This window comes from Lycium barbarum, chromosome 5 (genome assembly GCF_019175385.1).
Source record: "Lycium barbarum isolate Lr01 chromosome 5, ASM1917538v2, whole genome shotgun sequence".
Lineage (NCBI taxonomy): Eukaryota > Viridiplantae > Streptophyta > Magnoliopsida > Solanales > Solanaceae > Lycium > Lycium barbarum.
The window spans coordinates 27425745-27448359 of NC_083341.1; the positions used below are offsets into that span (position 1 = coordinate 27425745).

The 22615-nt window shown below is 37.9% G+C and overlaps 1 protein-coding gene across 3 annotated transcripts; it reads right to left on the reverse strand.

Annotated features, from left to right (window-relative positions):
* Positions 1–1246: 1246 nt before the first annotated feature.
* Positions 1247–21988, reverse strand: LOC132640779 (uncharacterized). Of its 3 annotated transcripts, XM_060357532.1 has the most exons (15): positions 21681–21988; positions 21429–21582; positions 19770–20383; positions 19414–19574; positions 17831–17891; positions 17274–17339; positions 17076–17161; positions 16225–16288; positions 11477–11689; positions 10893–10958; positions 10533–10612; positions 10325–10451; positions 9817–9875; positions 9650–9712; positions 1247–1336 (listed from the first exon to the last, which is right to left on the reverse strand). In XM_060357532.1, exons 2-12 carry the CDS (start codon positions 21571–21573, stop codon positions 10337–10339), a joined length of 1671 nt encoding a protein of 556 aa, XP_060213515.1. In that variant the 5' UTR covers positions 21574–21582; positions 21681–21988; the 3' UTR covers positions 1247–1336; positions 9650–9712; positions 9817–9875; positions 10325–10336. The 3 variants fall into 3 exon arrangements, with proteins under 3 accessions (XP_060213515.1, XP_060213517.1, XP_060213516.1); XM_060357534.1 differs by lacking the exons at positions 21429–21582; positions 21681–21988 and adding an exon at positions 21176–21348; XM_060357533.1 differs by lacking the exons at positions 9650–9712; positions 21681–21988 and having other exon boundaries at positions 21429–21664.
* Positions 21989–22615: the final 627 nt, after the last annotated feature.

Below are 22615 nucleotides of genomic sequence, written 5' to 3' on the forward strand. Positions count from 1 at the left end.
AGGAGAAAAAGAAAGAGAAAACTTGGGGTGGGGGGTGCATATACAGTTTAGCAATTACTGTGCATGAACAATTTTCATCTTTGGTTTTGATTTGAGTGAGAACTAAAGCTTTAAGAAGGACCCAAAAAAAATAAAAATAAGCATGTGCATGAACCTTGATGATTATGATTACATTTCATTTCTACAAAGAAATTAAGACACCTAATCAAATTTTCTTAACCAAATGCCTTATTTGTCATGATGCAAGCCTCCATTTTCCGACAAATTTGAAATCATCCAAATATGAGGGCCCTGCGATATCTCTAAAGTCCACCATTAGGCAGATCTTATCATTGTTTAAAATTTCATTTCCTTCGACGAATTGGTAATAATTGTAAGACCATTTAATTTAAATTCGTGATACTGCAGTTTAAATTATAATCACTTCTAACTATTGAGCTATATCGACAGATACATCTTTCTCACTTCACTTCGTAGAGGTTAATAACAGCATTTAGTTTAGATATATTTTTCGTTCTTTTTGTTAGTAGACTAATGAACATACTATTGGCCTATCATATACTGGTAAATTTGTAACTTCCAAAAAACCTAAGATCCAAAATTTAGGTTCGAGTACTTTGTGGCTCAATTGTCTTTTTGAAAGGCATTTCAACACCGCTATAAGAAAAAGTGATAGTGATCCTTTTCTTTTAATTTGACTTGTGTGACTTTTTTTTTTTCATTATTAACCAAATATTATGAATAATATCATTTCATGTTTATTGTTCGAGAGACATAAGGATATACAGTCTTAGACTCTTAGTGGCGAAACCAGAAATTGCGTTAAACTTGGACAAAATTTAATATACAGATATCAAGAGTAATTTTTACCTATATAAATACACAATTAAATCTTCTAACGAAGGGTTCCATATATTTGGCTCTACCACGGTATACTTCTTTTTGCGCGGATTGCCCTTCATTTGAGGTGATCTTTAATTTTTACTCTTCATTTGCAGGCTGATCTTCAAGGTTGCCGCCGTATCTCTCTCTCTCCCTTTCCATTCCATTCCGCACCACCCAAAAATGAAATTAAAAAATCCTCCATACCAATTAAATAAAGGAAAAGACTGACTTCGAGTATTGAAGAGAGACCACCACCAAGCTCCAATAAAAGAAGTCCACAATTGACTGTGTACTTCAGTCTGGATGTTTCTAGGTCTATTCTTCACCATTCAAAATCTATGGTGGGGATGCTACATTTGACCGAAGAGGGGAAGAACTCAAAGGATCACAGATGATGAATGAGAACAATATTGCACCTAAGAAATTTGTAACAGCTCCAACCAACAGTACACTGCAAATGTAACTTTAGCTCAATGAATATAGAAGAGAGAAATCACAGTACTCTACACATCAACTGTAAGTAAAAACCAATGATGAAGCAAAAAATCAAAGCCAAGAAGCAACACCACACGAAGCATATGAAAAATGTTTCTGATAAGAGAATAGTAGCAAAACAAGTCATAATTAGTCGTTAAGGGTGATTATACACAACTTCCCTAAGGGAAACACCAAGTCAGTGCATGATATGTCAGTGAAAGTGTCAAACAGAATGCAGTTTCTCTATAGCACTATGGCTCTGGAAGCCAAGAAGCTTTAGCACAAGGAAATAAAGCAATATGTCAAACTGAAATAGCACTGACGGTTTTCTTTATCGGGAATTCTGGTCAGTTCTTTTAGAAGAAAGCTAGAATGTCCCTTCTTCTTCGCTTCCTTCAAACTTAACCCCTCGGTGTTGGCTAGGGCTGGCAAAATGGCTAAGAAAACAAGTAACCATTCAATCCGACCCATTAGATATGGGTTGGATAATACCATTTAAAAATGAATCAAATATGGTATTATCCATATTATTCACTAAAAAATGGATATCCAGATGGATAATATGTCCCACATCATTAAGATTTCACCTTTTGTGCCAATAGCTTTGAGTTCTGCCCATGAAATCCATCTATTCCCCCAAATTTGACTGATTAGTGAAGAATTCCATTCCTCAATTTTTGTTTCCTGTAAGCATATAATATCTGCACCCCATTTGTGAATAAGAGATTTCAAAGTGCTTCTCTTTTTCTTTTCATTAAGCCCCTGTACATTCCAGCTGAGTAATTTGATTCTCATCTGGAGAGAACCTTTTGAGACCTGCCCCTTTCTTTTTTCCCACTGCTTTCTTGGAGTCCCCAGTCCAATTTTTTGAGTTCACTTGCTGTTTATTTTTCCCCTTCTTGTTGGATTCCCCTGTTTTCTTGTTCTGTACTAGTAGCTGTGCTTTTTTCCTTTCCTCCATTCTCAAAATAATGTCGAATAATTCATGCTCAAAACCTGCAACATTCACTCCCAACACTTTGCATGCTTTCATCATAGTCAATTTAGTCCATTTAGAAGTTTTCACCACCTCCGGAATGTCAATTTTTTTATTGTGAAGCTCGCCATGCCAAGCTAGAGGAAGAAACTTATTGAAGGAGATTGAAGAAAAATCAGAATCAGAGGAGAAGAGTCTGAGAATTGGAGAGATTTGGACTGCATACACCTAACAAAGAGTCTGCCCTATCAGCTTCATCGTCTGCTTCCAATTGAGAAATTCCCCCCTCCATATTTTCCAAATCCTTGAGCTTCGAAGCTTGAACTTCCAACGCAAGGGTGTCTAAGGATTCTGTGATTTGAGAAGCTGACAGTTTAAAGCTGCATGGGTCGAGTTTGGACACAGATGCTCTCCAGTGTTTGGACACGGATTCTCACTTTCTTGTAGATTTGAAAGTCTATGTGAGGACTTCAAATGGGTTTTCACAGGTGTCTATGGACCTCACACTAATCCAGAAAGGGAGGATCTATGGCTAGAATTAACATCTGTTAGGGGTTTATGGTCTGATTTGTGGGTGATAGGAGGGGATTTCAATGTCTGTAGATTTGAAAAGGAAAGAATGAACTGCAACAGAAGATCTAGGGCCATGCAGGGGTTCTCTAACACAATTCTGGACTTGGAACTGATTGACCCTCCACTTCAGGGAGCTCAATTTACTTGGTCAAGAGGGGAGGAGCCTTTCCAAGCCTTAAGAATTGACAGGTATCTCATCTCACCTAAATGGAGTGAAATGTTCAATGCCATTAAACAGTACACATTGCCTAGAGTTCTCTCAGATCACAAGCCTATTATTTTGGAGAGTGGGGATTGGAAAGCTTCACCCTCTTATTTCCAAGTTTGAGAACATGTGGTTGCAGTCAGAGGGCTTCATTGAAATGGTAAGAGGCTGGTGGAACTCTTACGTTGTTTTGGGCACTCCGGACTTTGTTCTCATCTAGAAACACAGAAATCTCAAGAGGGATATAACTAAATGGAATAAAGAGGTATATGGGAAAATAGAAGTCCAAAGGAACAAGGCTCTAATGGAATTGGGGAAGCTAGATCAGGAGGCTGATCTTAGAACTCTATCAGAAGAGGAGAAAATGCAATCACTCAACCTGAAAATGCAACTTCAGCAGATTGCCATTGCAGAAGGAATTTCATGGAGACAAAAATCAAGATGCTAAAAGATGGAGACAAGAATACGAAGTTCTTCCAAAGAATGGCAAACTCTCACAGGAGGGGTAATTGCATTGACAGACTAAAGATAGGGGATGAAATGATTGAAGACAAAGGAAAGATCAAGGAGGGTATTCTGGATTATTTTCAACAAGTCTACGAAGAGACAGAAACTTGGAGACCTTCAGCTGTTTTTGAGGGACTTGCCTCTCTTAGCACAGTAGAAAAGGAGGAGCTTGAAATTCCTTTTTCTGAATTAGAAATCTCAGTTGCTCTCATGGCTTGTGCCCCTGACAACGCCCCAGGCCCGGATGGCTTCACTATGGCTTTCTATCAGAAATCTTCGGACTTTATTAAATCAGACTTGGTAGCAGCTCTCAATTTCTTCCATCAGCACTGCCAAATGATAAGATCCTGTAATGCTTCATTCATTGCTCTAATCCCTAAGAAGAAAGGAGCAGTGGAACTCAGAGATTTCAGGCCTATTAGTCTAATTGGCAGTGTCTACAAACTGCTGGCAAAAGTTCTAGCTGAGAGGTTGCAAAAGGTGGTGGGATCTCTAGTTTCAGGGCAACAGAGTGCTTTTATGAAAAATAGGCAGATTACAGATGCTTCTATGATTGCTAATGAGGTGCTAGACTGAAAAATTAAAAGTGGAGAGTCTGGTATCCTATGTAAATTAGACACTGAGAAAGCTTTTGATCAACTTAACTGGGCTTATCTTGTCAACATCTTGAAACAAATGGGCTTTGGAGAAAGGTGGATTTATTTCTGCATATCAACAGTAAATTCTCAATTTTAGTGAATAGAAGTCCAGTGGGTTTTTTCTCTTTCTCAAAAGGGCCTTAGGCAGGGGGGTCCTCTCTCTCCTTTCCTTTTCATCCTAGCCATGGAAGGACTCTCAAAGTTGTTAGCTAAGGCAAAAGAACTCCAATGGATTCAAGGTTTCCAAGTAGGTACTTGTCCCTCCACTTCAATAATTGTTTCCCATCTGTTATATGCAGATGATACCTTGATATTTTGTGGAGCCGACAACCAGCAAGTCTCCAACCTCAACATTACTCTCATGATCTTTGAATCCATCTCAGGCCTTCATATCAACATGCTTAAGAGTACCATTTACCCTGTTAATACAGTTGCTAACCTGGAGGAACTTGCTAGCATCCTCAGCTGCAAAACAGGTTCCCTCCCCACAACTTATCTGGGACTTCCTTTGGGTGCTAAAAATAAATCAGTTGGAATTTGGAATGGTGTTATTGAAAGAATGGAGAAAAGACTGGCAACTTGGCAGATGCAATACCTATCTATGGGAGGTAGGCTTACTCTTATCAATGGTGTGCTAGACAGCATCCCCACCTATTGCATGTCACTTTTTTCAATGCCAAGTTCAGTTCTAAAGCAGATTGATAGGCTCAGAAGAAAATTCCTATGGGAGGGCAACCGCAATACTCACAAATTCCCCTCGGTAAAATGGCAATCTGTCATTCAACTCAAGGTCCATGGAGGGTTGGGAATCAGAAATCTAAAGCTTCATAACAAAAGCTTGCTCATGAAGTGGTTATGGAGATATGGGCAGAATGAAGCAGGTTGCTGGAGGGACATCATTAAAGCAAAATTTGGCATTGAAGACCACTGGAGGCCAAAGAAGAGTAATGAACCATATGGTGTGGGGGTGTGGAAATTTATCAGTAGTCTGCAGGGAGACTTTTTTCAAAGTGTCTCTTTCAAGGCTGGGAATGGGCTCAAAATTAGATTCTGGCTAGATAGATGGCTTAGGGACACTCTACTGAAAGATTCTTTCCCCTCTTTGTTCCAGATAGCCTCTAACAAGGATGCCACAATTGCTCAATACCGGGACAACAACTGTTGGAGTCCAATTTTCAGAAGAAACTTGCAAGATTGCGAAATCAATGACTTCCTCAATCTTCTAGCAACATTGGAGGGCAAGCATATGGTGGTTGAAGATACAGATAGAATTCTTTGGGGCAAAGCAAAGGATGGAATTTACACTGTAAAGGAGAGTTATAACTACTGGAGCTCTCAAAATGGCATTCTTGACGAATGGCCTTGGAAACATATCTGGAGAACTAGGCAGCCTCTCAAAGTCTCCTGCTTCACTTGGACTGCTCTTAGAGAATCCTGCCTAACACAAGACAATCTCAAGAAGAAAGGAATAATTCTTATCAATAGATGTTTCATGTGTGGGCAGGACAATGAAACAGTAAACCATCTATTCTTACACTGTCCTGCAGCAGCTGACCTTTGGCATTTGTTCTACTCCTTAACTGGGCTTCACTGGGTAATGCCCTTATCCATGAAAGATGCCTATGCAAGCTGGTCACTGTGGAGAGTTGGAAAAACCATCAAAAGAATCTGGAGAATGATCCCTACAGTTATTTTTTGGTGTCTCTGGAAGGAGAGAAATAGCAGATGCTTTGATGGAATCTCAACTCCTATTAGTACTCTCAAGGCTAGATGTTAGAGTGCTTATTTAGTTGGCATTTTCTTACCCCTGTAAACAGTGTGGATACTTTTTTGGATTTTGTTAGTTCCCTATCTTTAGCTTAGCTTAGTACAATAGGCAGGATTCCTTTTGGCTGTTTTACAGGTTTTTGTCACAGTTTGCTTCCCGTTTTGATTGAAGCAGCTTCTTTTGCTCACCTGTAACCTTGCATCTTCTTGATGCTTTACTAATGACATTTGATTACTTACCAACAGATGGATAATATGGATATCCATATTATCAATACTCATTTGTCTACTTCTTTGTTTTTTTTGATATCGGTAACGACTTGTATTCACAGTAAAATTCAGCTTCAACTGAAGCTGAATTGTAATCTTTACAGCAAAAGTATAAGGAGCACCCAACAAAATCTTACACTTGTCCTATTAAATCTACCAGGCCTCCTATCTCCCCCCACAAATTTTGTTTACACCAAAAATAGAAAAGATTTAGACAATTCATCCTAATTTTCTGGATAGAGCTACTAGTGCCCTAAAAAAATTCTAGCGTTCCTTTCCTTCCATATTGTCCACCAAACACAAGTTGGGATGATCTGCCACCAATCTTCTTCTCCACCTCTCTTCCCTACACTCTTCCAGCATCTGAGAAGCTCAACAGTAGTATTAGGCATAGTCCAATTGATACCAAGGATACAAAAGAACATGTTCCACAGATTTGTAGTTGTCTTGCAGTGTAAGAAAAGGTGCTTATTGGTTTCACCATCTTGGCCACATAAGAAACATCTTGAACAAATCTGAAAACCTCTTCTTTGTAGTTTCTCGTGGATCAGGCATGCCCTCCTCGCAACCAACCAAACAAAACAAGAGACCTTGAAAGGGATTTTTACTTTCCAAATGAGCTTCCAGGGCCAAATCTCCATCAGGGTGGTACTATGGTTGAGGTTCCAGTAAACAGACTTAACAGAGAAAGTTCCTTTGTTGTTTAATTTCCATCTTAGTCTATCAGGATAAGCTGAAGTTCCTCCAAAAGAGGCTAGGAGCTGGAGCATATTGATTAAGCTTTCAATTTCCCAATCATTGAGAGCTCTTCTGAAAATAAGATCCCATCCTTGAGGGCTCCAAACTTGACTGATTTGTGCTTGAGCTTGGAGGCTTATAGAGTATAAGTCAGGAAAAGTCGATTGAAGGTTGTTATGGCCAATCCACTGATCTGCCCAAAAAGTAGTTTTTCTGCCATCGCCAACTATGATATTTACATTAGCCCAAAATTCATTCCAGTGGAACCTAATAGATTTCCATACACTAGTACCATAAGGGCCATTAACTTCTTTAGTAATCCATTGATCTAGCATCCCATATTTCTGGGAAATGAATCTTTTCCATAAAGCATTGTCCTCTGAATTGAATCTCCATAGGCATTTCTGCAACAAACTTTTGTTGTGCAACCCCAAGTTCTTAATGCCCAGCCCACTCTCCTTCTTGTTCAAAATGATTGAGTCCCATTTGACCAGGTTCTTGCATCTCCTTTCATCATCAACTTTATTACCTTGCCAAAGAAAGTCTCGTCTTAGTTTGTCAATCTTTTTCTCTACTCCTCTGGGGAGTGGGACGAGAGACATCATGTATGTAGGGAGGGCATCCAAGACAGAATTAATGAGTGTAACTCTGCCACCCAAAGAGAGGTATTGGGTTTTCCACCTTGCCAACTTCTTGTTACATCTCTCCAAAACTGCATCCCAGTTTCTTTGGATTTGTTTTTGGCACCTAGAGGCATCCCTAGGTACTTAGTGGGGAGGGAGCCCACTTGACAGCCTAGGTTCCATGCTAGATTCTGAAGATCATCAACTTGATTAATTGGATAGAGTGAACTTTTGCTCCAGTTGACATGAAGACCAGACAGGGCTTCAAAAATGGTCAGGATTGCTATGAGATGTCTGATCTGCTCCACTTCAGCATCACAAAAAACTAGTGAATCGTCAGCATATAGTAAATGAGTGATCTCCAGGTAGTTGCTAATGGTGGACTGAGAGTCGAAGCCCCTAATCCAACCATTAGATTTAGCTGTCCTAACCATGTGATTAAGACCTTCCATAGCAATCAAAAATAAGAAAGGTGACAATGGGTCACCCTGTTTGAGACCCCTTTGAGATTGAAAGAAACCTGCTGGACAACCATTTATCAGAACAGAAAATCTGACACTAGAGATGCAAAATTTGATCCAGTTTATCCACTTGTGCCCAAAGCCCATGTCTTCCAGGATCTTCAGCAGATAGCCTCAATTTACATGGTCAAAAGCTTTTTCGATATCCAATTTACATAGAATTCCCGGCCTTCCTTGTTTGAATCTGGAGTCCACTAGCTCATTAGCTAGTAAGGTTGCATCCATAATTCGTCTCCCTTTCAAGAAGGCCATTTGGTGTTCATCAATCAACTTCCCCATGACTATCTTCAGTCTTTCTGTGATGATTTTAGAGATGATCTTGTAAACTCCTCCGATAAGGCTTATAGGTCTGAAATCTTTAAGTTCTTCTGCCCCATTCTTCTTTGGTATCAATGCAATGAAAGTAGCATTGAAGGATCTCTCAAAGAATTCATTGTGATGAAAATTAAGAATGGTTTGCATTAGGTCTTCCTTTAGAATATCCCAACATTCTTTAAAGAAACCCATTGTAAAGCCGTCGGGGCCCGGAGCCTTGTCGATTGCACATAAAATGATGGAATTTAGCACTTCTTCTTCAGAAAAAGGTCTTTGCAACCATTGACTTTTCTCCTCAGTTATCTTGGGACAGCTAACATAATTCAGAGAAGGCCTCCATGATTCGGTTTCTGAATACAGCTTCTCATAATAATCAACCATAACTTCCTTGATATCAGCCTCAAATACCACTTCTTGACCTCCAACTATTAATCTGTCAATTGTGTTGTATCTTTTGTGTGATGTTGCCATTCTTTGGAAGAATCTAGTATATCTATCACCTTGTTTTAACCATAAGACCCTGGATTTTTTCGTCTCCAACTTGCTTCTTCATTTTTGGCTAGATCTTCCAATTCAGCCATAACAGTTGCCCTGATCATCTTTTCCTCTTCATTAAGCTCCCTATTATCCTGAATATGGTCTAGATCAGCTAGTTCATTCAATAGGCTGTTCTTCTTATTGACTAGATCCCCAAAGTTTTGCCTGCTCCATTCTTTAAGCTTGTACTTCAGCATGCTGAGTTTGAAATCTGGATAGCCATGGACCTCAAATTCAGTCCACCATTTTGAAACGAGTTCTTTGAAACCATCAACCCCAAGCCACCAATTTTCGAACTTAAAGTAAGAACCTTGGCTTTTAGCTTGTGTTCTCACCTGACAATTCCTGCAACCATGGATAATATGAATATCCATATTATCCGTCGGTTGACCCATTTTTTATCCGTGTTAAATATGGGTGGGTCGGATATATTATCCGTTTTTGTTTAACCCATTTTCAACCCGCTCATATCTGATCCAACCCGCTCGTTTGTCACTCCTAGTGTTGGCTATAACACACTTTAATAGATATTTATATTCGATGGCAGGTTACTCAACAGAAAACCTACTACTTCTACAGGATAGGGTAATTAATAATTGTCTTCAAGATTTACTTACAATTCTTTTAATGGTCAAAGGGCATCTTCATCATCGTAAACCATGAGCCTGGCCCCAAATTACCTGAAATGCAGCAATACAAAGCTCTTATTAAGTGTGATCAGATGAAAGAGGCTTGTCAAGAGCAAGAGTGCGGCTCCAGGAAACAAAATCTATTGAAGTCTAACCTTAGGTAAACATATATCCATCAAAAAGCTTGACCAACAGTAATTAATTCACCATATCCCTATTAGATCATAGCACATGGTATGTTAGCCGCCAAAAAGCATAAGGGAAATGACATAAAGTTGAATACCACATTAAGATGTAGAACTCAATAGAAATATTTATAGCTTTCTATATTTGTTTCTTACAATATCTTAGTGAGCAGGCGAATCATGTCAAAAAAGTATATCAGACACCATTGACTCAGAGTGATTCTAGAATATAAAGAAGTGAGATCACAACATCAATGAGACTATTCGATAGACATACGCTCACAAGACCAACAACAACAACAACATACCCAGTGAAATCCCACAGTATGGGGTCTGGGGAGGGTAAAGTGTACGCAGACCTTACCCCCATCTCGAAAGATAGAGAGGCTATTTCCGAAAGACCCTCGGCTCAAGAGAATACGTTCACAACACCCATAACCAAAAATATCCCGTTGGAAGTTTTATTAGAAATTATTACCTTGAATGACCTCTACTTGTATCCTACTTCTAACATCAGATGGCGATAGCTACGCCCACGTATAACTCGCTGCCAAAGAAACTGGAGTGAACTCTTTGAGTGCAGTTGGATTCGCTCTTGAACAAGCCTGTAGCACAACGAAAAGCGTAAACACGTGGATGCTTCTTACTTGTTCTAAAGCCAGGGTGAATGACAATGCACATCCTACCATCTAACAAGGCATCTCTGAATACCCCGAGAAACAGGACGAAGGAATGATGGATCCCGTTGTGAATAAAGCAGACCGACCTAAAAAAAGGTAAACATAAAATTTACAGTGTAAGAGGAGTGTCAACTTTTTTAGTTCTTTTAATATCTCCGTTTCCTCTTTGGACAGCTATTGGGCAGGTGGTATTCACATCGTTTTTTCCATATGGTGCCTCCTTTTATATTCATGGAATTATAGCGAAATATTGTACAGCAAATTTTGTAGCAACCGCAGGAGGAAATTCAAACTCAGAATAAAAATGAGAACCACAGAAAACACAGAAACATCACAATAGAAAAGGCATAATTGACTAATAAGTACCTCTAATAATGCAATAGCAGATGGATCATCAAAGATTTCAAGACTACAATCAGCTAGGTAGTTGACCTGCAAATTGGAGCAAAAAAAAAAAAGCCTAAGTATCTATGATACTAATGGCTCTAAGAACTGTAATCATATTTCATGTACATAATTTAGGAACAAGTTTTGGAATGTCTTCTTTCCCAATCACAAGAGCACAAAAACATGGAATCAGAACTTTTGTTTTCCATTTTATCCTTTTACACAGCAGTGTACCAAATAAGAAGCCACAATAAGGTCGATGTTTTACATAATGAGACATGTGGTCCATCACAAACAGGATGATTCAAATGTTTTTTCTGTTTTATGATGGTCCTGGTGTATTCATACTTTCTGCACTTTTTGATAAATTAGACCAGAAAGTATTGCAAAGAGCATCATTTACATGATTTCTAAGTGAAGACACAAAACAACAGAGTAGCGTGTAAATAATAGCTCTACAAATGATGCTCTTCACATTGACTAATTTAGTGCTATGCTTTATATTAGACAGTTGTAGCTAGCACCAGCTTATTAGCTTACAAACTAGAAAAGATGAAAGATACCCCAAATTCTGTATTCACAAGACACTGAACAAAGTCCATAAGTTGAATTTTAGCCCATTGACGACACAATGTAGGATCATCAGAAGACGGAGGGTGTCTCCACGGAGCACCAAAACTTAGCTTGTCCTTCAAAATTCTTCCATTTCGTGCATCAACTGCAAACTTCTGTAGAAGTGACAATGCTCTATCCATGGCAGGATTAACTACTGTTACCTACAATACAGGTAAGAATAGCAGAGGGCTTAGACTTCAGCAAAGATTCTAAACATTTGGAAGTTCTCATATGTTGGCCGTGAAACATTTTCGTAATTGAAAAGTCGAATATTATACAAATTTAAGAAGTCTGCTCGATTTCTATTTGCAGCTGCTGTGACATGGATATTGTCTTAATTATCTTATGATCCCCAATCCAGTGTTTTTCAGCATTTAATTTTCTGTATACTATTTTAATTAGCTTAATAATCCGAACTCATGTACAATTTTTCCAAACTAAGGCACCAAAACTAGAGACACTTCCTCACATAATCGTGATATCTCAAGGATGCAAATTATATTCAGAACTCCTTAATTTTTTTTTTCCCTTGACAGTCTCTCTATCAGTCTGCATTCTGGGTCAAACAAATCAAGATGCAAGGCACAACTCTCACTAAGTAATGAAATATATAGCTCGAAAACTTTTAACTAAATGGAAAAAGACATTTGACTTTGTAATGAATTGAAAATCAACCAAGTTTCCTCGAGATAATTCAGCACATTACTCATTTATATCAATTGTATTCATAGATATCTGCCTATTCCTAGTTGTAGAGTTGTATAAATCTTTTTATATGGGAGAGAAAACTAGCAGCAATGAGCTTGTACGAAAGCTAACTTGAACTTTGTACATGAATACAATATGGCAAATAAAACAAGAATTAGTCATGAATAAAATATCGCAAATAAAACAAGAATTAGTGACGCAAATGCAAGCTCAAATAGTTGCAAAGTCCAATGTACCTATAGCTTATTTCTACTATTATAGAAGCATGGGTTGAAGACTCGGATCGACATGACTGCTTAATGTAATTTACATTATTGTTTAGGGCATTTCACTAATTTCAACTATGAGCTGTAAAACGTGATTCAAAGGCAAGCTCAAATGCAGTATCACGAATGCAAGCTCAAATACTTGCAAAATGTCATTTACATTGCTGATTGAGGGCATTTCAGTAATTTCATGTTTCCTTTGTGTGTTCAGCATTTCGTACTCAGGTGGTATCGCTCTGCAATTTACTTTCATTTTTTGTTTCTTCGTGTGTGCAACATTTTGCACTTCTATACAAGATTCAGTTGTACTTTCAGTTTTTGTTTCTTCGTGTGTGCAACATTTTGCGCTAGTATTACAAGACTCGGTTGTACATCCAATTATTAAGTTGTTTCTATTATTTTTTTTTATGAAGTAAGTGATTTCATTAAAGAAAAAAGCATCAAGAAGATGCAGTAGTTACAAGATAAATCACTGAAGCTTACAAAAAATATTCCTGGCTTCTATACAAAAACTGACTAAGCCAGAGCTAAAGAGCTAGTGAAGTCCAGCAACTGATCTGGACTATTTACTGAGGTCACACTGGACCAACTAAATAAACTAGAAATACATTTAGTCCTTAAAGAGCATATGGGAGTTGAGACCCCATCAAAACATCTCCTATTCCTCTCTAACCAAATACTCCAAAAAATGCAAGCAGGTATCATTCTCCAGATATTCTTGATGGATTTATCAACTCTCCACAAACACCAGGACCCTTCTATTTATCATGTTGGATTTTTATAGTATGACAGACATACCTGATACCATGCTTCCTATACCTCCTAATATAAGACCAGATCTTGTGAAGACAAGAAAATCATAAGATTTTCATTTGTTAACTACAATTGGAAAAGTGCTTCTAAATCAATTGCAAATATTAGTTTCTGCCAATATTTTTATTTATAGAGATTTTGTAAAGCCTCAACACGATCTTAATTCTCAGCATTTCACAGGCAAGTACTGATTTGAAGGAGTTGTTGATTGGAGGAACAATCGAGCAAATCATTTTGCCGCATCTCTGGACATTGTTAAAGAAGACTAATGTATTTCCTACCTCATCACTTGATAAGTGGTAGTGTTTTCGTTGGTGATTTATCAAGAACTTAGATTACTACTTGATTTAATTATGTGGATAAGGTTGTTATCTCTTCCTCTTACTCCCTGCTCCACACAGTTGTTCATTTGATCAGCAAGTTAAAGCTACACAATGAAATCAAATCATTTGTTGGCAACTTGGCATGTGTTGCCCGAAAGGTAGTTGAACTAATCTATGTTGCTCGGACTCTTCACTTTCGGTGCCGCACCTGTGTCGACACGACAGGGGTGTGGGTGTGGGTGTGGGTGTCGAATCCATACCCGATTTGGTCAACCAATTTTGGGTACTTCGACCAAAATCGGGGGAGAAATTCGGTACAGATTCAATGACGTTACGTAGTCAAACCAAAAGCTATGGTGAAATTGAAGAAAATGGAATAACTTGTATATAGAAATTTCTATGTCACTCCTTTTCCTGTTATCTCCTTCCGAGATTCTCTTCGATCAATATTTTCTCCTTAGGTTTTCTACATAATATCTCATAATTTAGGTTTTATAACTCTATTTTTAGAATTCTGAATTGCTTTTTGCTGAATCCCCGCACCCGTATCCGTACCTTAGACCCGTACCCACGAATCTTAAAATTTAGATCATGACGAATCCGACCTCTAGATCCGTACCCGTATCCGACGCCCGCACCCGAGTCCGAGCAACATAGGAACTAATCCTATGGCAAGACATTAGCTGACAATGATAGGGTATAGTTTGTTCTTAACTAAAGAACTTCAAAAAAGTGATAATGAAAGTTTTTATTTTATTCTCAACTCCTCGAGAGTGACAAATAAAGCTGTTCAAATATAAAGTCAAATGTCTGAAATGTATATTAGGGCATCCTGAATTGAGAATTATATTGGCAGAGTCAAGAATAGCAGCCATGAAAGTGGAAGTGTCATCAACAAATTAACTGAGCTAACTGGTAATCCTTGTAAACACCACCATGAGTTGTGGTGACACAAGTACATGGTTACAGTAAACAGAAAGAAAGCCATAACGCACTTCATTAGCCGTAGAATTTATAACAGAAAACTACCAACTCTTGAAGTCCGTCTCTTTTCACACCATACATGTCTTCAAAGAGTTTAGACCCCTTAACTGGCATCTTTTGGACTGATTTTGGAGGTATTCCACACTTGGTTGGTACTAATACTTGAGTTCTTACCTCTGTTCTGTTGGTAGACATGTGGTTAGGTTTACTATTGCTGTGATTTTTGTTGAGATATATACCTTAACAATTTCTACTTAAGAATTCAAAGTATAAAAGGTGAGATTTATAGAAGTGCATCACCTAATTTGGTGCATATTCATGTATGAACTCCAAGTAGTTCCTTCAAAATTGTCTTATAGTTACAAATAAAATATTGTATGCATTTAAATCTGGCTGTTAGAATATAAGGCGTGCGTATGTACTGAATTTCACAGGTCCTGTGATTAAATAAAAAGTTGGTCATCAACCTGGTAAGTGATGGGACTAACCAGTGATTTTTGTTATATGTTGAACAAATCACTTGGTAGAAAGGGTTGTATTGTTATTTTCTAACCTACTGATCATTAACCACATGTTTGGTTGTTCAGTTCGGCTGAAGCAATCGAGCATATGCTCTGTTTTGTAGGATCGAAGATAGTTGTTAGTGTTGGTAAAACACAGAAGCAAAAAGATTAAGGTTCTACAATGAGTATTTGCTTTTGCTTTATTAATATGGAAATACGGACATTGCCTCTTACATGAGTTACATCTGCATCTTTAGGTGTGTGTGTGTGTGTTTTTTTTTTAATAACATGGGAACCCGCAGCCGCTACCCTTCAGGTGCGCACAGGGTAAACCCAGCTCCTGTGTAATAGCTCGCAAACAACACAGGAGAGATAACCCGCACTAGGCAAGCCCCGTGCGACGAGCTCGACCCAGAAGGCAAATCCCCTGCTGTCGTAGGTAGGGGTTTCGAACCTGAGACCTCCATTAGGTGTGTTTTATTAACTTGTGTTTCTATTATTAGAGGTTGTAGACTTGTAGTGCCGTGTTTTTGCATGAAGTGCAGTCTAGAAACACGTGTTGTGCGCTGGCATGAATTGAAGTACGAGTTGCACTCTGCAAGCAATGAAGAAATACACGACCAAAGAATCTTGTGTCATGCTCGAACAATACAAATATTTCTTTGATGTATAATTTTGTAGTTTTATTTTATCCTGGCTTTAGTTTATGTTTTGCCAATTGGAAGTTGGTGTGGTCTGAATCGATGAAATGGCATTTAATCTATGTTTAGAAGTACGAAGAATTGTAATTCAATCTCAATTTGTTGGGCCCGGGTTTGCACGGACATACCACATCTAGTAAGTGATAGAAACTGAAACATGCCTTCATTTTTATGAACGAACTCAAAAGGAGCATCCTGATCAAAATCAACAGGTTTAAAGGAATCCCAAGATAAGAAGATTCTGAAAAGTTGGTTTTCCTTTTGTTCTTTTTTTTTTTTTCCTTAACATTTATCTGACTCACAAACTTCAGCTGATACACTTACAGGGGTAAAAGCTCCACAACTGAAACAAGTTAAAAACCAAAAGCAGTGAAAATTGTATTTATTCTGGAACTTACTTGAAGATATGCCAAGTATGCGTCCACGATATCCTCAAATTTACTGCTCTTCTCACTCATGACCCTAGATGCCACAAAATATAGGAGTGGCTTAATATGTGATTATAATTTAGTCGAGGATGGCAAAATTATCTAACAGTATTCCACATATGTTAACAGGAAATGACAATTTTCGCACATATCTAAATGAGATTTAAGTCACATATACAAGGAGAATAAAAGACAATATTAGGGAAAAGGCGAAGAAGGAATGACGCATGCATTGTAAATCACAAAGCTGAGATATAAGATGTATAAAGGAACAATACTTCAGCCAAAACAAAAAAGTAGAACTATGTAACCCCACCATGACAAATGATGACGGATTTAGAGATTGCACTGGAAATATCTAGATAAAGGGAAGTTGCTTTCTTGGAAAACATGGGATGTAAAGTTGTCTATGACAATGTTCCCTACCTTAGTCTATTTTCCCGGAGACCCCTTCCATTTTCCTTTCCAAAGAAAAAGTAATATGTGAATTGCTGCAGATTACATGCCATAGCAAGCTTTCCAGGAAGTTCCCAAAAGCTGTCCATTGGCACTTGATTTAAAAAAAAAAAACACAAAAATGACCAGTACTATTGGTCTCTCTTGGGAAAATGGTTTATTTTAATATACCCAAGAAACTGGTCAACCTCATTTCCCCTCATAGTGTAATGCATACTTGGAATTTCTATTGTTCTTATAAGAAAAACAACCCCAGATCAGCAGTTTATGAAATTGACTGGGTTTCACGATCTTTATATGACAATCGCGAGCTGGGAGCTTCTATTGCCGTAGATCAATTGTAATATAAGAAAATAAGTACTCACTTTTGGTAGTAATTACTTAGCTTGAGTGCATAAATCTCAAATAGATGTCTTGGATTTGGTCCTAGCACCTCAACAATCACATTCCACTGCAAAATAAGTGAGCTCAAGATCAGCCGAATGCAAAATCATCATCATGATATAATTTGAGCCAAAAAGCATATTTTTATGATTGTATATCTGTGGTAAAGAAGACTATACCTCTGATTGACTAAAATAGTCATCAACCATATGCATTTTAGCTTCTGCAGGAGTCCACCCAAAAGTCTGCATTTCCAACAAAGTGATATGTATCAAAGCTACTTATCAAAAAATAAAAATAAAGTTAGATATATCCATAGTTCACAAGAAAAAGCAAATTTTAGTAAGACGTGCAAGACAAACAGAAACCAGACATACACAAATTAAGTTGCCTATAAAATTTAACCACTACGAGAAAGATGGCACTATCACTTCAATGAAGAAACATGTCAATAATAAACAAAATAAAGAGGGAAAGCGAAGAAAATATGCAACAAGCATGCGCTTGAGAAAATCCTTCATAGTTTTATAGATCCCCCATCAAGACAAGGCAGTAGAAAAAGGTTTAAACTGCATCATAACACTTTTGTAGTTTACCAAAGCAATACATAGAAAAAATTGTGCAATAGCTTCACATCCTCTTTCTTTTTACTTGATAAGCTAATAAACAAAAGATTCATACAATCACACCCATTGAGAGGTGGAGAAGTAAGTTTAAATAATTCTGATGTGTTTACCTCACGTGAGATGAAAATGTCCGGAAATCCAAAATCCATATAGGCACGATAAGAATAGTAGCTGCAATAATTTTCTTGTTAAGTGTTGAATCTCCAAATCAAATTAAAAGGAAGCTAAAGATAGTTCTTCAGAGCATATAACAATCAAATATGAATATAACTACTGAAAGGCAGGTGAGACAGCAAGAGTATTTTATTCTGCAAAGCAAGATCATTATATTGCAAGTACATTACATGTGGTTATGGTTTTCTCATAAAGGGGCATCAATTCTACCGGTTAGACAAGCAACAGTAATTTTTTTGATAAGGTAAATATTTTTATTAACAAATGGGGAAATCCCCGTATATAAGCCGTATACCAAAAGGAGAGAATCCACCCCAAAATATGATTCTCAACAAAAGAGGCCCAATCCTCTATACAAATAGGGACCCCATAAGCACACCAAAAGAAAACTAGATATAAAACACTACTTTGCAACTTTAAAAAATCTTGCTCCACCCCTTCAAATGCCCTCCTATTTCTCTCTTTCCAAATGACCCACATGATTGCTAAAGGGACGACACTCCATTCCCTTCATCTTCTCTTCCCTCTTCTCTGATTCCAACTATGCAAAGCCTCCTTCATTGTGCCCGGCATCACCCATTGCATTCTAAACAAATGATGCACCAAGTTTCTTTGATGATGTTTGATGCCACAATGTAGTTTCACCTCCAAAGCATCCTAATCCCGTGCACCACTGAAGCTTACATAAATTCACATATTCAATTCAAGGGATGCATTTTGCACAAATCCAGGATGTAGATCATTCTTTTGGGACCTACTGAATGAAAAACCGACTCATACTGCCCCTCAGGACTTCGGTCTAGTGGTAAGAGCGCAACACATAATGCATAGGTTAGGTGCACATCATGAGTCAAAGAAAAAACCTGATATTTAAGTGGAGAAGGGTAGAGGAGAGGGGACCATTATATGCCGAGTTCAAACAGTGGCAACTGGCCCTCAAAGATTTCATGGTAATTGTAAAAAAAAAAACTGACGCATACTTTAGCTTTCCTAATTCATAGAAGATACAGAGGGTTTCCACGTTCAAACATGCATCAGATGTGCCAAGGAGGATAAGTAGCAGTTCGCACATACCACCTCATGCCACTTATATTCTTCTACACTCCATGCACTTCAACCACAAAAGACCTATCACCTTAAAGCCTTTTTTTTTTAAATAAGGTCATAGCACTTCACCGCATTTCTTCTATAGAATATGGAAGTTGGAGTGCTACACTTCTTTTTATCTGTATTCTGTGACTATTAAACTTGAAATTTCTGAACTAAGAGAGGCACCATGTATACCTGTGTGACTTATCTAGATGCTAGATATAACATGAGGCATAATGCATACATTTCAAACCCATGATGCAACTGAACATTATAAAATGAAAGTTTGACGATTTGATCCATTGAGATGCATGACAAATGCAGGTCCTAGACATAACACATGCATTTCAAACATGATGCAACAGAGCATTATAAAATGTAAGTACAACGACTTGGTCTTAGGCTAAAAGAAAATTTTAAGTGGCATTACCTATCAGATGTTACAAGAATAACTGGAAGAGATCTCTCATTTGCACCCAAGGCTATTATTCTCCATATCAGACTATCATGATACAAGGATGCACGGACTGTAGAATCATCCGTCAGTATTGCATTCTTTAGAACTTCAATATTGTTTATCACCAGCTTCGGCTATTCATTTTGACATGTCCAACCAAGAAAACATCATATTATATAAAGCACAAGACACAAGTTATTCGTATTTCAGGTATTAGCTCCCCATTTGTAATTTCCACCAATACATATAAATAGCCATTTTTCTTGTCCGATACCAATTTAAACTCCTATAATTGCATGAAATCAAAAACCCAACTTAATTCCGATTACCTGGAAATAATCTATTTCAGCGGCGGATGAAAGGAGTTCCAATAACAAACAGGGCCAATCAGTTGCTGAATTGGCCAAGGGCCTTGAAAACCCACCGGTCTGATTCAAATGCTTAATCGCGTTAGCTCTCCACTTCTGCTGCACCCTTATAACCTCTTTAGCCAAATTCAAAGCCCCCGTTGTTTCCCTATAATATGTATCCTCCTCCAAACTCAACCCACCCTTCTCTTGGGCATTTAATCGAACACTTGACGCAAAAACCGCCCTTTCCCATAAACTCAACACTGAATTATTCCTAACTGAAACAGCCTTTCTAGGGTTGGAATTACTACCATCTAGGATCTGTTTAAGTGCTGTATTGAGCCCATGCCATTTACTCAAAACAGTGAAAATCTGATGAGAACTTATAGTTCCAAGCTTAATACCTTTCTGGGCCATCGATTCCAAGCAACTTTCGAGTTGATTTCTAAGAAAAGGCAGCGAAGGAGGATCACAGTTAGACCAAGAACCCCATGGAAATGATTGGCCATGAACTGGGTGATGATCTTTTATGGATTCGGCAAAGTCCACGTAGCCTGTGATATGAGGGCCAGTGTTCCATTTACCCATAAGACCTGAAAAACATAGTTGTAGTAACACAAAAAAACCGATGTCTAGTTAGCAAGTTCAACAACAACATACCCAGTGTAGACCAACAAGTGGGGTCTGGGGAAGGTAAGAGCGTACCCAGACCTTACCCCTACCTCGTGGAGATATAGAGGTTGTTTCCGATAGACCCTCGACTCAAGTAAGACAATTCAAAGCAATTTGAAAAAGGAAATTCGGAAATGAAGGAGACATGACAACTAATAAGGAAGGCAATACATAGCATAGAGCGAAATAATACGATAACCAAAGAACAAAAAACTATGAGAATAGTGCTAATACTACTGGTAAGAAAGTAGAAACAGATACGACAGATATGGTGCTCCAAACTACCACCAAGCCTATCCCGCAAAGCGAGACAACACTCAACTAACTACTAACCTCCTACCCTAATCTGCAACCCTCATATCCTCCTATCCTCCTATCTATAAGGTCAAAAATTACTTATGCCAAAAATTAAAAATGTGTGTGTGTGTGTGTGTGTGTATAATACACTAAACCCGTTTGACTCTGAATTTTGGATTGGTAATCGCTAATATGAAAATATTGTGTAATACACTGATTGTGGGGGTAGAGAGGAGGTTTCCGATAGACCCTCAGTTCAAAGGAAAGGTATCCGATGCAAGATTGTAAGAAAATAGACAACACAATAGCAAGATACAAAACAAATGCAGCAATAGCTATTAATACACATCGAAAAATAAGTGATAACTGAGTACTAGTACTGAAGGAAAAGTAAATGAGGAGAATAAGTAACGCACTCCGGGTATTCCTCCATTGAAACCCCATTTCGATCCCACAGAGTGGGGTCTGGGAAGGTAGAGTATGCGCAGACTTTACCCCTACCTTGAGAGCTCAAGGTAGAGAGCATGTTTTCGATAGACTCTCGGCATAAGGACAACCACCTCCTACCCTTATGCCAAAATTTTAAAAAGGGCTTGTATAAAATACAATAAACCCATTTGGAGTTAATATAAGAATGAATAGTGTAATAGAGTGAAGCAATTAGCTTACGTTCAAGAATGAGGGTGGTTTTTCCGACGCCACGTGGGCCGTGGAGAAAAAGGGGTTGAGGGACACGGTGGTGTTGAGCGTGGTTGTTGAGGACTGTTTCGAGAAGGGGTCTTGGTATTATTCTCCATGCCTTGTTCTTCACCATTGATGTTTACTGAAATGAACGAGAACGAGTTTTGCAGTGAGAAGAGTAAAGAGCAAGAGGAGAATGTTGTGAGTGCTCAATGTGAAAAGAGGAAGAGACGAAGAAACCTGAAATGCAGATCAAGTGTTTGTTAAAAGTCCTCTTGTCAAATAATGTTTTGTTTGTTTTCTGATCACGTATTTGGCTCGACACACCTACTAAAAATCGAAAATAGAATGAAAAGTTTGTCATATTATCTAATTATTGCTAATTGCTTAATGATTGAAACCAAATAAGGTTTTCAAAAAAATACGCATCCAACTAATTAAGTAATTGATTCCGACAATTCACATATTCCACATAAAAAGTTAGTTGTTGAGCCAAAATTTCATATTAAGCCAAGCCAAGTTTAACTAGTATCATTTCAAAGTGTTGGAAAGCCAGAAATGCTAAAGTTTGTTATAGCAAAAAGGATAATATAGTTAATCTAAAACACAAATGTATATTTTTGCTTAATTTTTGGTGCAACGTAGCCTCGACAATAGTGGCGGAGCCTATGTTAAATATAGAACTTTGTATATACTAGTAATGAACAACTTTGATATAGAAACAAAGGATAGTCCAGCGACTAAGGGTGTGCAAATTTTTGCTCAGGACGCGAGTTCGAATTGCAACTGTGGCACAATTTTTTTATTTTTGCATTAGAGGCATTGTGTTTTTCATGCGTTGTTTTTTTTTTCCCCTCACACATCCCCTGTCCTAAAATATGAACACCCTTGCTGAAAATCCTGGCTCCGCCCCTGCTCGACAAATGTTTTAGAACTGAAGGCGTTGGCTGAGTTTCTTAGTTCTTTACACTCACCGTAAAGTTTATCTTTTAGATGTACTTCTATTCAGCTTTTTCTTAAAGTTGGCCCCCTCTTTACTTCAATAAAATTCTTTCAGTTACCTATCAAAAAAAAAAAAAAAACATTTCAAAGTGTTGGAAAAAGGAATTGACTTATTAATACTAAGTGTTAAATAGAAAAAAAAACTAGTAAATTATCTCTTGATTTTTGAAAGT